Source organism: Bos javanicus, chromosome 8 (genome assembly GCF_032452875.1).
Source record: "Bos javanicus breed banteng chromosome 8, ARS-OSU_banteng_1.0, whole genome shotgun sequence".
Classification (NCBI taxonomy): Eukaryota; Metazoa; Chordata; class Mammalia; order Artiodactyla; family Bovidae; genus Bos; species Bos javanicus.
In genome coordinates, this window is record NC_083875.1 from 76,058,174 (window position 1) to 76,075,487 (window position 17,314).

At 37.4% G+C, this 17,314-nt stretch overlaps 1 protein-coding gene across 5 annotated transcripts in view; it reads right to left on the reverse strand.

Moving 5' to 3' along the window:
• The window catches only part of UBAP2 (ubiquitin associated protein 2), a 119,337-nt gene that overhangs the window by 63,361 nt on the left and 38,662 nt on the right, over positions 1-17,314 (reverse strand). For 4 of the 5 annotated variants that reach the window (XM_061425945.1, XM_061425943.1, XM_061425942.1 and 1 more), the window contains exon 3: positions 965-1,042. In XM_061425945.1, coding sequence (XP_061281929.1) covers positions 965-1,042 — 78 coding nt within the window. Of the gene's footprint in view, positions 1-964; positions 1,043-1,482; positions 1,508-17,314 lie in introns of those variants that run through there. The other variant, XM_061425947.1, reaches the window with a different exon arrangement.

A 17,314-nucleotide genomic window follows, 5' to 3' on the forward strand; every position in this document is an offset into this window, starting at 1 on the left:
TCAAGTAATTCATAAACCTCACTCCAGTGAATGGGTTCTATGACTTTTTAAGAAATCCTTTCTATGGCTTTCCAAAAATATCACTTTAAGTCTGATGACAGCAACTTAGGTAAGAACAGAGTAAAAGGTTCACCAAGGGACTTATAAGGAATTATTGAAAGGAATTACAGGATTATTGGGAGACGTCTACCAAGGTAAGGTAAGGGTTATAGCTTGGTTTCTAGAATCTTGGATGGAAAGAAACTCTTATCAAAAAAGAATAGCATGAAATTAATGTTATCTCACTGAAATTCTAAATGAAGACATCACCCTAAAATTTAATAACTTTTCCAATCTATGGTTGGAATCATCACAATATGTGAAAAGGCAATTCAGCTCTTCCTTAACATCAAACAAAATTTTCTGAAAATTTGTCAAATACTAAATGTACTCTCTATGCACAAGTATATACAATGTCCGCCTGCTTTCACAAATGCTCATTGTTCACACGTAACACTTACTCAGAAAGGTTCTCCTGCTAAAATTGCTTCATTCTAGGCACCCCACTCCAATACTCTTGCCTGGAAAATCTCATGGTTTAGAGGAGAGGAGCCTGGTAGGCTGCAGTCCATGGGGTCGCTAAGAGTGGGACCTGACTGAGCCACTTCACTTTCACTTTTCACTTTCACACACTGGAGAAGGAAATGGCAACCCACTCCAGTGTTCTTGCCTGGAGAATCCCAGGGACGGGGGAGCCTGGTGGGCTGCCGTCTATGGGGTCACACAGAGTCGGACACGACTGAAGTGACTTAGCAGCTGTAGCAGCAGCAGCCACCAATACAGGTATTTAATCACTGGTTCAAAATCCAATTATTTGCAACTAAGCAAAAAACGTAATTTAAAATAAGAATCTCTAGTGAAATTACCTTTTAAAGCACAGTAAAATAGATTACAAAAATAACAGTATCCTTTGCCAGAAACATACCTGTTTAACTTTAGCTTCAAACTCTGAATCATTTTTATCAAAGATCACTTGAGCAAGACGCATCTGTTCAGCTGTTGCCTGGAAAAGCAAATACAATTGTTAAAGATTTAATGCCAAAACCTGGTGCAAACAGATAAAAGTTCTCAATCACTATGGTTACAGAAATACTGATTAACTAAAAAAACAAAAGGACTCTGCATTTAGACCTCTTAAGTGTATATAATGTGTTCCCATAAAGTAAATAAGTACCAAATTAAATAGCATAAAGGTCCCATTCCTTTGGCCAAATGACCTAAATAAAGTCCTGTTCATTTTCATTAGCCATGTGACTCATTTAAATTTTCTTTTTTGAATTTTTTTTCCCTTGAGATGAAGTTACAGCATAACAGAAACTGGAAGAACAGGAAGCAGTGCAAACTTCCAGAATACAGGCTTAAACACAGCCTTGCGGTCAAAAAGCAAAAGAGCTTTGCTATCAACTCCAAAAAAACCAGTTCTGAAGAGAACTCTGTACTTACCTAAATGAAAACTTTTAAGTTACATTTTTAGCCACAGTTTTTTTAACGATTTCATTTAACAGAATTTTAAAAGAACCAACTTTCAAACACTAAAATTAGTCAGCTACAGAGAAAATTCTTTTCCAGCTGCTTTTTTCACTCAAAACCATTTTTCTAAAAAAAAAAAAAACCCAAGTTACTGAATTTTTGAGGTTTACTTTTGTAGTATTTCTGCCAATTAAAAATTTAGAAAGGCATTAAGAAAAAAAAAAGTAATTCTTGGGAATTCCCTGGCAGTCCAATAGTTAACACTGCACTTTACTACCGAGGGCATGGATTCAATCCCTGGTCAAGAAACTAAGATCCCACAAGCTTCATGATACAACAAAAATAAATAAATAAACAAAAATTAAAAGATTTTTTTTAAAACTTGAAAGAAAATCTGAAAAGGTAACTCTTGTGCAGTGAGTTAACAGCAACATACCAATCTGGTTCCTTGGCTCTGGCAAAGGTACCATAATTGTGACAATAAAACCAGATGAGGGATATACAGGAAATCTCTGGTGTCTCGGCAACATTCTAATAAATCTGAAATTATTCTAGGGCTTCCTTGGTGGCTCAGTTGTGAAGAATCTGCCAACCAATGCAGGAGACACAGGTTTGATCCCTGGTCCAGGAAGATTCCACATGCAGCAGAGCAACCACAACTATTGAGCCTGTGCTCTAGAGCCTGGGAGCCACAACTACTGAGTCCACAGACCCTAGAGCCCGTGATCCTCAACTAGAAAGTAGCCCCCACAGCTAGGAAAAAACCCACGCAGCAATGAAGACCCAGCACAGACAAAATAAATAATAAACGATTTTGGAGTAATTTTATTTAAGTAAAGTTACTACTGCCAGCTAAAATCTCTACTAACTCCTAACAAACATTTTTAAAGTTAAATCATTTAAATTATTGAATGAGCTTGGGGTGGGGGCTTCACTAAATGCTAATAATAAACAGCTTTTCATCTTTGCTTTTAATATGAAAAGAAAAGAAAGTGAAGTTGCTCAGTCGTGTCCAATTCTTTGCGACCCCGTGGACTGTAGCCCACCAGGCTCCTCCGTCCATGGGATTCTCCACATTGCAGGCAGATGCTTTAACCTCTGAGCCACCAGGGAAGCCCGCTTTAAATATAGATTCATAATAATCTTGACAGCGGGGATGAGGGGGATGTTAGTATTTTTTACAATGTAAAAACACTTTTCATAAGACCTTTCCAGTTCATGTGTGTGGCTGATTATTCAAGCTCCAGATAGCTTTGGCCAGTTCCCTCCAACCAAATGGCCAATCCTTTGATCCCAACCTATGCCTGCTGTGATCTCAGCTGAAGTGCTAGTACATTACACAAAGATGTTTACATTACAGAAACACTGTCTACACATATGGCCAATTTTACCTCAATCCTCATCAGTATACATAAGGGCCTTCTTTACATACACCCTCAAAGGAGAAGTCCCAGTGCTGCAGCCTAAAGAACCAAGGTATGAAATAAGTAAATGAGGTAAAAGGGAAAACCAAAGGGGAAAATGAGTTCTGGAAAGATGGCACTTCCACATTATATATCTGAGTTTTGGGTAGTGGCAACCACTTATGAGTCAAAGTAAACCACTGGGACAGGGTTCCCTGGTGGTCCAATAGTTAAGAATATGCCTCACAATGCAGAGGACACAGGTTCAATACTTGGTATGGGAAGAACTCACCTGCCACGGAGCAACTAAGCCCATGCACCACAACTACTGAGCCTCCACTCTAGAGCCCTTAAGCCACAACTACTAAGCCCATGTGACATGTAGCTAGAACCCATGCTCAACAAGAGAAGCTTCTGCAACAAGAAGCCCACACACCACAACCAGAGAGTAGCCCCTACTCACTACAACTAGAGCAAAGCCTGAGCACAGCAACAAAGACCCAGTGCAGTCAAAAATAAAAATAAACAATTTTTAAAAACCCACTAGGATAAAAAATACATATATACTATATAAATATATGAATCATTTTGCTGTAGAGCAGCAATTAACACATTATAAATCAACTATACTTCTATAAAAATAAATAATAAAATTAAAAACACATTTGGGGCTCTTGGTGCTAAAATCCCACATGATTAATTTCTGTCCATTTTCCCTAATACCAAGCCCTCCTAGTCTCTGAACTTCAAGTCTAAAAATCATGCTTCACTCATATTCACTCAGCCTTGCTCCAATCCAAGCATATGAATGCTCATCGCTTCTTAACATAAATTTCCTTAAATAACAAAACTTACACACAGCCCACAAGAAAATCACAGTGACTCATAAGGTAACTACCTAATACCAAAAACTACTTACTTGGCACTTACATAATTTTCTCTGATATCAAAAGCAAAATATTAACCATTACTACTTTGTAGGGTCACATTATCGACTGTAAACACCTGTATTATGTTTATTGGCTGCATAAAAATCTACTAGATAGGTCTTGCATTTTACTCTATAAACTTTCATTACAATCTAAACACTACAGGAGTCATTATTACACTTAATCTTCTATATATATATATCCAGGATAGCTTCCTTAGAATACATACAAAGATGGGTCAAACTACTATCTAGAAAAACGTTAAAAGAAGTTTCATACATCTGCTCAAAAATGCTCTTCACAAAGGCTGCAAAAATTTATAATAAACAGTGTAAAGGGTCTGCTTTCTCAAAATTCAGTTTTTAAAAAATGCAAATTTAACCAATTGAAAATAAAGATGATCTCTATTTGGTTTCATTTTACTTTAGTAAAATCATTAGTAAGAGTAATCTTTAAAAAAATAAACTTACTAATATGATAAAAAAGACTATGAAACAAGAGTGTAGGAGAGCTGAAACATCTTCATTTTGCAACCACCACAGGAAAAATTAATTCAAATAAGAATCATCAACGAATGCTCATTCTAAAGGGGAAAGTTCAATGAGGAAGAGGTTATTTACACAGGGTCTCAAAGTGTCTCCAGAAAGATTATTTCTTAGTTGTTGGCAAAGACATCATAACAATAAGGGAAATGGGCAAAACCTTGACTGAGTGATCAAAATTAACATCCCCAGTGAGGGCAGAAACATCATGTGGTGCTACACATGGGACTCAGAAATACTCCATGTGAGTTAAACAGCATTCCAAATAGACATCTATAACCTAAATCTACTCATAAGGAAACACCAAACAAATTCAAACTGAACATTTTTTATAATAACTGGCATTCTTCAAAATTGCTATTATTTCAGAAGACCAAGAAAGGCTGAGAACGGTTCCAAATTAATGACTTGTCAAGCAAATAGGATATAATGATTTTGTACTGGAAAGAAACATGATATAAAAGACATTATTGGAGTAAATGACTTTATTGGAATAAATGAAAGTTCCACATTGACAAAATTGGAATATTAACTGTAGAGAACACTGCAGCAATGATAAATTTATGAAATTTGATAGTGAAACTGTGTCTGCACAAAGAAACATCTTTGTTCTAACTTTACAGCAAAACTAAAATCCCAGGGACAGGACTTCTCTGGTGGTCCAGTGGCTAAGACTCTGTGCTCTCAATGCAGGGCGCCCAGGCTTGATCCCTGGTCAGGGAACAAGATCTCAAATGCAACAACTAATAATTTGTATGCCACAACTAAAAGATCCCTTGTGTCTCAATTAAGCCCCAGTACAGCCAAATAAATAAATATATATATTTTTTAAATCCCAGGGATAACAACAACATAAAACTAGGTGGCAAGGTATCTCTTACAAACCTCAAAATACAAACATGACAAGAAAAAAAACAACAGTTACAACATCTGCATGGAATTAACTGTGGCAGAGGCCAGCACTGGGGTGTCTGACTAGTCGAAGAACAGGAAACCCCATGTAGCCAAGTGGCATTTACTTGAAAGTAAGGTTGGCCAATTTGTGCACAGCACCTGGTACTATAGGGTTTTGACAACTCCAATAGCAAACTAAGTTACAGAATTGCAGAAAGGTTGAAATAGGCAGGAGTAGTACCATCATAAACTACTGAAACTGACCAGCAGCCATGAAATTAAAAGACCCTTACTCCTTGGAAGGAAAGTTATGACCAACCTAGACAGCATATTAAAAAGCAGAGACATTACTTTGCAAACAAAGGTCCATCTAGTCAAAGCTATGGTTTTTCCAGTGGTCATGTATGGATGTGAGAGTTGGACTGTGAAGAAGGCTGAGCGCCGAAGAATTGATGCTTTTGAACTGTGGTGTTGGAGAATACTCTTGAGAGTCCCTTGGACTGCAAGGACATCCAACCAGTCCATCCTAAAGGAGATCAGTCCTGGGTGTTCATTGGAAGGACTGATGTTGAAGCTGAAACTCCAATACTTTGGCCACCTGATGCGAAGAGCTGACTCATTTGAAAAGACCCTGGGGCTGGGAAAGATTGAAGGCAGGAGGAGAAGGGGACGACAGAGGATGAGATGGTTGGATGGCATCACCAACTCAATGGACATGAGTTTGGGTAGGCTCCAGGAGTTGGTGATGGACAGGGAGGCCTGGAGTGCTGCAGTTCATGGTGTTGCAAAGAGCAACACGACTGAGCAACTGAATTGAACTGAACTGACCAGCTAAAGTTCCATTGAGAGAAAATACTGGAAGTAGAATCAAAATTGGGCCACATATACAGAAAATTCAAAAAAAAGTCCACACTGGGGGAACAGAACAAAGCCAGGAAATCTCAGAAAGCAAGCCAACGTAACTACATAGGTAAAGAGGAAACACTGACATGAGAAAAGCCACTCTGAATCATGATGCCATGTAGAAGTTCAAGACTCAGTTCACATAAAAATGAGCTATCTAAAAATAAAGGTCAAACCCAATACAAAGTTAGTATAAGAGAAAAAGAATAAGCAAGGTAATATCCCCCATAACCAATGACAGTACACCAAAAAGGTGCCTAGGGAAAAAAGTAAAACAGCTATCTTCTGTTTCAGTATGTACTAAAAGACTGAGCATGAAGAAAAAGATAAAAACATAAAAGAATAACATTTTATGTCTACATTTTTCTAATTTAGAAATGAAAGTAAAAACTAAACTGAAAAGAACACAAAAATAAACTTAACAACTAATGCTATAAGAGAAATAAAAGACAAAAGAGGAAAAATACTTAAAAGTAAAAACTAAATTTAAAAAAGGAAAAAGATAAAGGAATGGGAGAAAAGAAAGTGTCAAATGTTGAATGTAGGCAAAAGACAACCCAACCTCAATCTGTGGAGAATACAAGTCTCTGAAGATGACAAGGACAGAAAAGGAACAGTACAAAGATTTAAAACTAAAATTCAAGAAAAATGTGTGGAAGGCGAATAGAATAATGTTTAAATTTTTGAAGAAAAACACACCATACTTAAGAATATCAATGCATAACAATCCACACTAGGATATTTTCTAGTAAAATAGCTGGACTTTAAAACAAAAATATCCATGTGTATGTAGGCAGAAATAATAAGACTTCTAAGGGAAAGAAATCAGAGTTATCAATAAACTTGTCAAAAGCAATGCTTTAATGCAAAAAGAAAATAAACATTTTAAGATACTCAAGTAGAGGAAGTAAGAGCCAAACATGTATAGCCAAAAAAAATGACTTTAAAGGGCATAAATAATTACCAGCACCATAGAACACTGGAATGATTATTCCCATGAGCCTTTCCTGGGGAATCAACAACAGCATTGGCTTCAGATAAATAATATAAATGACTAGAGATACTGACCTAAGTACATGCTTAACAGTCACAATATTTATTGTAGAAGTAAAACTAAATGATGTCTCAAATGGAGAAAGTACAGTATACAACTAACTGGCACATGAACAGGGCATGTAGGTATAGGATACTATTTGAAGAGGGATAGAAGGGGACTCCCACAAGTTCCAGATGGAGCTTATCGGCTGATTCAGGTGCCATGAATACCAAAGGCTGTACCCTGAAACAGTGAGTGCACCAATCTGTCCTTTGTGCTGGCGTTAGCAGTCACATCAATTTTTTCACTTGAGGGCTACCTCTATCAAGTAAAATATGCTTTCAAGGCTGTTAATAAGACTGTCATAGCGAAAAACCCTGTAGTGACCCTCATAAAAGAGAGCAGATGACAAATTACTGAAGTCTAGCAGAGTGACTATTCAAGATAACCATAAACGTTGGCCGTGTCAAGAAATAACAGAATGACAGCTGACAATGGCTCCGCATTAGGAGTCACATTATGAGACAGCAAATGGCAAAAACAAGTGTGGCTATGAGACCCCTGTTGTGTTCAAGAACTGGAGACACTTATTTCCCAGGTCTATACACAGAGTGCCTCTTAGTTGTTGAATAGTTTTCACCAATACTAATAAAAACCAAGGCACTCAGATGTACAAGTGTGATTATCCTGCAAATTAATGCTGTTAATTTAAAAGCTGCTACAACAGAAGGAGCTGAAGCAAATAAGCTAAGCAGTTTCACTGAAATTTCACATCTGAAGAAACTATTCAATTAGACATTTCTTCTATCAACTGACTTCAAGGTAAAGCTGAAAATTCTAAATTCAAAAAAATTTTTTTACAGAATCAGAACTGATACACACATTGTTGCTCCAGCAAAGAATGTAAACATTTATATTCAGTATGTTGAAATCTGATGCCAATGACCAAGATATTACATAAAAACAAGGTAATGTTTATGGAGGCCCCTGGAATGAAAAAGGACAAGTTCCCTAAGTTGAAAACTGTGTATAAATAAAAATAGCACTGGGCACAGGAGAGATGGTGTAAAATGGGGAAGACATGGTAGTAGTTTTAGCACTGTTATTTTAAAGGCTGTTTTAAAGGCTGTATATACACATAATCGGAGAAGGCAATGGCACCCCACTCCAGTACTCTTGCCTGGAAAATCCCATGGATGGAGGAGCCTGGTGGGCTGCAGTCCATGGGGTGGCTAAGAGTCGGACCTGACTGAGCAACTTCACTTTCACTTTTCACTTTCATGCATTGGAGAAGGAAATGGCAACCCACTCCCGTGTTCTTGCCTGGAGAATCCCAGGGACAGGGGAGCCTGGTGGGCTGACGTCTATGGGGTCGCACAGAGTCGGACACGACTGAGGCAACTTAGCAGCAGCAGCAGCATACACATAATGTGAGATAAAGCAAACGAGTAATTTGGGGATATTCAAATTACGCCAACCCCTGGGTTCTGAAGAAACCAGGATTCTCAGTGTAGAAGTAATGAAAATGTTATATAAAAAATGAAAATGAAAATTCTGTAGTCCTGAATTTGAGCTATCAGCATTATTAACTCATGAGGCATTTTCACTTTTCAATCTGTCCACTGGAGAGACCTATAAACAATGACAAACCCAAATCCATTACCGGATGGAGGTCTCTAAGTGCGATTTCCACTAAAAGACGCCAGGATACCCTAGTGCAATGTCTGATCAAGGTATGCAGCAGAAATTATACAAGAGAAGTCTGGAGTAATTTGTATGCCAGTTTATGAAGAAACTATCAAAGATTACTAAAACCAAGTCAAAAAGTCCTCAGGATCCAATTTCAAGAGACCTGGATAAAGATGGGATAATTTCAACTTTAAGGGAAAAAAACAACTAGGAATAACTAAAACCCTTTAAATGGTAAAACTCATAAGTTCATAATATTTTTAATATTAAGTATTCACTTTTGGAGGATAGGTAACCAAGTAATTATTTTAAAAATGTATCAATATACTCTTCAAATGCGTAAACGGTCACGAAAAACTGCTGCACATCAGAAGAGACTAAGGAGACATGACAACAAATTGGATCGGATCCTGGAACAGAAAAGAGACCTTAGTGGAAAAACTATAGAGAAGTCCAAATAAAGTCTGTATTTATTTAATAATATTGTGCCAATGTTATCTTCCTCTTGACAAATAATTACATAGGACAGAAATCAGTAAACTATAGTCTAAGATCTGATTTTGTATGGTGTGCCACCTAAGAAAGGTTTTTAGCATTTTAAAAATGTTGTAATACAACAAAACCAAAGAAAGAACATGCAACAGAGACTGTGTGTGGCCTGTAGACCAGAAAGTATTTGTCATCTGGCCCTTTCTGGAAAAACTTTGCCAATACTTAATATAAAATGCTAGGATTAAGGGAAGCTGGGTAAATGTAGAGACCTCTATCATTTTCCAATTTTTTTTTTTCAAATCTTAAAATTATAAACCTCTTAGCTAGAACAACCAAGAAAAAAGACAGAAGTCTCAAATATTAAAATTAGGAATGAAATGAGAAACATCACTACAAACTTCAGAAGAATTAAAAGGATTATAAGAAAATAACCATGTCCAAGTTTATGCCATCTAGCTGAATAACCTAGACAGAAGTCAACAATTCTGTCTAAAAGGCAAATTCCTAAAAAGACACAAACTCCTGAAACTGACTTAAGAAAGACTGAAAATCTGTAACAGTGATTGAATTAGTCAAAAAGAAGCTCCCACAGAGAAACTCAGGCCCAGATGACTTCACTGGTAAATCCTATCAAACAATGAATGAACACCAATCATCAATTTTCACAAACTTTTCCAAAACACAGAGAAGGGAACCATCCTAATGCATTCTATAAGGCCAGTATTACCCTGATATCAAAAGCAAAGACATCACAAGAAAACAAAACTACAGAAAAATATCCCCCCACAAAATCATAGCAAACCCTAGCATACCAGCAACACACAAAAAAGAATATATACTGTGACCAAGTTAAGTTTACCTCAAGAATGCAAGGTTGTTTAACATCTTAACGTAATATATCATATTAAGAGAATAACAGACAAAACATGATTATTTCAGTAGACACAGAAAAAGAATTTAATAAGATCCAGCACCCCTTCAGGCTTAAAGCTCAACACTCAGAAAACTAAGATCATGGCATCCAGTCCCGTCACTTCATGGCAGATAAATGGGGAAACAGTGGCTGACTTTATTTTTATGGGCTCCAAAGATCACTGCAGATGGTGACTGCAGCCATGAAATTAAAAGACACTTACTCCTTGGAAGGAAAGTTATGACCAACCAAGACAGCACATTAAAAAGCAGAGACATTACTTTGCCAACAAAGGTCCATCTAGTCAAAGCTATGGTTTTTCCAGTAGTCATGTATGGATGTGAGAACTGGATTATAAAGAAAGCTGAGCGCAGAAGAACTGATGCTTTTGAACTGTGGTGTTGGAGAATACTCTTGAGAGTCCCTTGGACTGCAAGGACATCCAACCAGTCCATCCTAAAGGAGATCAGTCCTGGGTGTTCATTGGAAGGACTGATGTTGAAGCTGAAACTCCAATACTTTGGCCACCTGCTGTGAAGAGCTGATTCATTTGAAAAGACCCTGATGCTGGGAAAGATTGAGGGCAGGAGGAGAAGGGGATAACAGAGGATGAGATGGTTGGACGGCAACACCGACTCAATGGACACCAGTTTGGGTAGGCTCCAGGAGTTGGTGATGGACAGGGAAGCCTGGCATGCTGTGGTTCATGGGGTCGCAAAGAGTCAAACACGACTGAGTGACTGAAATGAACTGAACCGAACTGAACCCCTTTAAGATAAACAAACTCCAACAAATCAGAAATAGAAGGGAACTTCCTCAACTTAATAACAACTTTAACTTAAACCAACAACTTTAACAATCTACTTACTGGTGAAAGACAACTGAAAGCTTTCCTCCTAACATCAAGAACAAAATAAGGATGTTTGTTCCAGCCATTTGTACTGGAGGGTCTAAACAGACAAAGTCTTTCAACAATTAAGTGAGGAAAGTAGAATATATGCATGAACTAAATTCTTATGGCTAAAATGCCAACACACACATGCACACACATACACTCACTCAATCTCTCTCTCTCAGGAAAATGCCCAAACTTGAGAAAAACATAGTACAAGTATTATACAGTATAGGGCCTACAGTAGTTTGGTAAATAACCATCATGAAACTGTTCATCAATGAAGAATTATCTTCCTATAAGATCCAAAAGTTTCTATTATAAAAATTAATAAATCACAAAGTACATCTTCTGTTTTATGGCTAGGAAGATCTCAGAGGTAGTAATCCAGTTCAACTCCATACTGCACCCCTATGTAATTTACTCATGCTTTATGCTGGGTGTTACTGGCACAGGCCTCCTAACTACCAGAGGTGTGGGGTATCCAGTGTTAAAAATCATGCTGCCTCCCAACTAGGGAAGAAGCTATTTGAACAGTCTAAGAAAGCAGTCATGAGAGTCCAGGCTAGTGTGGCCAAGAGAAGGAAGGGATGTAAAAGATGTTTCTTTTATCACTTTGTACTTGCAGTCTGAGAAAAGTGACCACAACAAGTGCAAGATCTGGGAGAACTCTGCCTACATTCGTCCTAAGAAACCTGTGAGAATCCAATGAAAAGAGGCACACAGAATGAGAGAAACGAGAATGGAGGGCAAAGTGGAAAGCAGTCAATAGTACATAAAATCACCAGAACCCTAAAGCAGGTGTCTATACCAAGAAAATAAAATGAGCACAACTTTCTGGGATGAAGGTGATGTTCTGTATCTTGATAGGAGACTGGGTTACTCAAAATGTATACAAAAAATATATTTTAAAATATATTTAAGTGATCTGATACATTTAAATGCACCTGTATGTAAATTTCACCTAAAAAAAAAAAAAGAGAGAGAAACCTAGACAAATATTAAGCTCTAGTTTATGACACATAAGCAAGTGTGTCCAGGGGTATATCATATAAATGTATTTGAAATGCATAAAAAAATAAGATAACATGATGGATAGCTAGTCTAATGTGATAAAAACAAATAGAGCAAAAAGGTAATTGTGAGGGGGCTGTCTGGGTGGTGTGTGGTTAGATCCACCTGCCAATGCAGGCAACACCGGTTTGATTCCTGATCCAGGAAGATTCCACATGTCGCAAGGCAACTAAACCCATGCATCACAACTATGGAGCCTGCACTCCCTAGAGCCTGTGCTCTGCAACAGTGAGAAGCCACCACAATGAGAAGCCTGCACACCACAACTAGAGAGTAGCTCCCAGCTCGCTCTAACTAGAGAAAGCCCAGAACACCAACGAAGACCCAGGGTAGACAAATACATACATAAACGATTTTTTTAAAGGTAATTGTGAACTTATGGGTGTTGGCTGTACAAGTCTTTCACCTTCTCTTTATATTTGAACATTTTCATAATAAAATATTAGCAGGGGGGAATTTCAGCAGACCAGAAAAGAAGGCCTGGAAGAAGGTAAAAAATAAAAGACCAAGGAAAAGAAGGGGGAAAAACAGATGTTAAACAGGAGCTAAAATTAAAAATATAAATGAAATCAGACAGAGAAAGACAAGTACTATTCAATATCACTTATATATGAAATCTAATAAATAATACCAATGAACGTATATACAAAACAGAAACAAGACCCACAGACATAGAATACAAAAGTGACCGTTAAAAAGGGGAAAGGACGTGGAGGCAGGATAGATTAGGAGTATGGGATTAATGATACAAACTACTATACAAAATATAGTTAAGGTACAAGGAATTACTAAATAACAAAGGGATCTGTATTCAGTATCTTTTAATAACTATAATGGTAAATAATCTGAAATACATACATATAACTGAGTCACTCCGCTGTATACTTGAAACAATGTTGTACATCAACTAGACTTCAATTAAAAAATAAACACACACACACACAATAAATGGGGGGAAATATCCAAGAAAGTGAACCACAGACCAGTTGGAAAAATTCACTCACTGTATGATGTTCATTAGCAGAATATGCCTAGTTCAAGACATTTCACAGAGAAAATACGGCATACAACAATTTTACAGAGTATATGATACACCAAGGACAGGGACTCTGGCTATAGTATCTTTCTGAAAAGGGATGTGGGATCAATTAAAATAGGGCAGGGAGGGAAATAGCCACAATAATACCTCTAAAGGCAGCAATATTTAAACTTAAAAATTGCTAGAGAATTGTCTGTGCTTCCTTAATATACACAAGTTACAAAGAACGCTCCTCTAACTCTATTAAAATATCTTATAAAATATTAGTAAGAAAAACTCAAGTTGATGAACTTTCACTAAAGACTATAAGCAGAAAAGTTACTGCCAATAGCATTTTGCTGCAGGCAATAGTCTAGGGCTTCTATATATTTCCTTATTTTCATTTTGATATTTTTGCATCCATACATTTCTAACCATAAAATCATTCTTCAGTACCATATGTAAGGTAAATACTAATCACTAATTTATTCAGACTCAGCTTTTTCAGCTTAAATACTATGACTAAAATATTCTTTGTACTTCTCTTCAGTGGTATCATCATTTTATCCCTAAGATTATGGACCATCTAGACACAACACAGCTGATGCACTTAACAGGAGTCCAGTATTGCAACACTAGCACAGCATATTGATGAAACATAAAGCATTTTAAATCAGAACCTTAAATATTCTTTTCCTTTGCTGACTACCCTAGTCAAGAGAAAATTACTTTAAATATTCAATAACCAAAGCACCAAATTAAGAGTATGATAGGCAAGTTGCCAGGCTGAGCTCTAGAATGTGTCAAGAGATCTGTTCAGCTTCTGAAATCAGAGGGCAAAAGCAGAATCAAGGGGTAAGTTAACAAGGTTACACACCCTCCCCTACAACAAACATTAGTGACATCCACCACACAACTGTTGAGTGGAAAAATAAAAGTCTTGCCAAGAAAAACAGCATTACTAACTCTCTACCTCTGGATTTCTCTTCCATTCACTTGGCTCATAATGAGCTAAAGCTACTTTCACAATGAACAATGTGTTCACAGCTTTCCTAGTGCAGCCAAAAGTTTTGGGCTGGATCTGTCACCTAGTTGATTTGGAAAATACAATGAAGTCAGATTTTGTTTTATAAAACAGCCTTATGCCTACCATCTAAAGGTAAGTATTGTTAGTTATAATTAATTACTTAGAAGATGTTTGCTTCTTGGAAGGAAAGCTATGACTAACCTAGACAATGTAAAGCAAAGATATCACTTTACCAACAAGGTCTGTATATTCAAAACTATGGTCTTTCCAGTAGTCACGTACAGATGTGAGAGTTGGACCATAAAGAAGGCTGAACACCAAAGAATTAACACTTTCAAACTGTGGTGCTAGAGAAGACTCTTGAGAATCCCTTGGACAGCAAGATAAAACCAGTCAATCCTAAAGGAAATCAACCCTGAATATTCACTGGAAGGACTGATGCTGAAGCTCCAATACTTTGGCCACTGGAAAAGACTCTGATACTGGGAAAGACTGAAGGCAAAAGGAGAAGAGGGCAACAGAGGATGAGAAGGTTGGATGGCATCACCGATTCAATGGACATGAACTTGAGCAAACCCTGTGAGATAGTGAGGGACAAGGAGGCCTGGTGTGCTGCAGTCCATGGGGTGGTAAACGGTCGGGCATGACTTAGCGACTGAACAACAATTAAGAACTATTCTTTTTGCTTAAATGTTTTAACAGTTGCGTTATAAGCAAAATACTGGGTTCCTTCAGTAACCAGGCCTTTTTCATTAAAATTTCAATTATTATTATAATCACTTCATAACATATGCAGAATACACAATAATAGTAAAAGCTACCACTTCCTGAATAGAACTTAAATAATTTCTAATTCCTTCCAAGCATTCTGTAAAGTAAATATTGTGAAATTAATAAAGGGAAAATTCACTAAAATGTAATCAGGAGACCAGAAGGGGAAACTCTCAGCTGTACCACTAAAGGTCAATTACAGGAAAAACTAACATGGCAGGTAGGCCCCAATGGGAAAAGATGTACATTGCATCCCTATAAGAAATCAACTATTTCAGCAACTCAGTTAATGAGAAACTCTTATTACCCTATACCTCACTTTTCTCTAATGGACTTTTGTTCACAACAACCCCTTCCAACTTCCTCATTTTTCTCTATAAAATAAGGTTCCTCTGTTTCTGAGACTTGACTATGGTTTCTGCAATGGCTTGCTTATTCTGAATTGCAATTCTCTACTATTCCCAAATAAGCTCATTTTTCCTCATAAAATAAATTTTTTAAGTTTAACATTATCACACTCCATTTTACATTTTTTAAAACTAGAGTGTTTTTCTATCTCCTCACATGATAGTAGATAATCAAGTGACAAAATTACCAGTTTATAAGACAAACCTATGTTCTATACATCATATATGATACATTAAGTACAGATCATCATTTCTGTGGTACTTCTACCAAAAATGCATAAACTCCCTTTAATCATGAAAAAGTATCAGACAAACTAAAACTGGAAGACATTCTATAAAATAAATGGCACGTATTCTTCAAATACATCAGTGTCATGAAACAGAGGAAGTCCTACATTAAAAGAGACTAAAGAGGGACTTCCCTGGTGGTCCAGTGGCTAAGACTCCGTGCTCCCAATGCAGGCGGCTGGGTCTACGCCCTGGTCGGGGAACTAGATCTCATGTACCACAACTAAGACCAATAGCAGCCAAATAAATAAATGATATTTCAAAAAAGAAAGACTAAAGAGAACTGACACCTAAATACAATGTATGATCAAGGACTTAATTAGCTAAAAAGGACACTATTGGGACAATTGGGGAAATATGAATACAATGTACAGGTTACATTAGATGAGCTGATTTTCTGATTTTTGATAATTGTTTTGTGTCTACATAAAATAAGATCCTTGTTTTTTTTAAAAAAAAAAAAAAAAACGAGGGCTTCCCTGGTGGCTCAGATGGTAAAGTGTCTGCCTGCAATGCAGGAGACCCGGGTTTGATCCCTGGGTCAGGAAGATCCCCTGGAGAAGGAAATGGCAACCCACTCCAGTACTCTTGCCTGGAAAATTCCATGGACGGAGGAGCCTCGTGGGCTACAGTCCATGGGGTCGTAAAGAGTCGGACAAGACTGAATGACTTCACTTCACTTTTTTAAAAATTACATACTGCAATATTTAGGGGTAGAGACGCACCATATCTGCAATTTATTCTCAAAAAGTTTGAAGGAAAAGTCGTGTGTAGGTTCTCCTTTGTAGAAGGAGAGAGAACAGGATAAATTAGCAAACATGGCAAAAATGTTAAAATCTGGGAGAAATCCAGAAGGATATTCAGAAATTATATGTACCACTCTCAAAATGCTTCTCTAACTCTCCAAACAATTTTTCTTTTATTTATTTATTTATTTTTTTTTTTTAATTTTTTCCATCCTGAACCCTCCTCCCTCCTCCCTCCCCATACCATCCCTCTGGGTCATCCCAGTGCATCAGCCCCAAGCATCCAGCATCGTGCATTGAACCTGGACTGGCATCTCGTTTCATACATGACATTTCACATGTTTCAATGCCATTCTCCCAAATCTTCCCACCCTCTCCCTCTCCCACAGAGTCCATAAGCCTGTTCTATACATCAGTGTCTCTTTTGCTGTCTCGTATACAGGGTTATCGTTACCATCTTTCTAAATTCCATATATATGCGTTAGTATACTGTATTGGTGTTTTTCCTTCTGGCTTACTTCACTCTGTATAATAGGCTCCAGTTTCATCCACCTCATTAGAACTGATTCAAATGTATTCTTTTTAATGGCTGAGTAATACTCCATTGTGTATATGTACCACTGCTTTCTTATCCATTCATCTGCTGATGGACATCTAGGTTGCTTCCATGTCCTGGCTATTATAAACAGTGCTGCGATGAACATTGGGGTACACGTGTCTCTTTCCCTTCTGGTTTCCTCAGTGTGTATGCCCAGCAGTGGGATTGCTGGATCATAAGGCA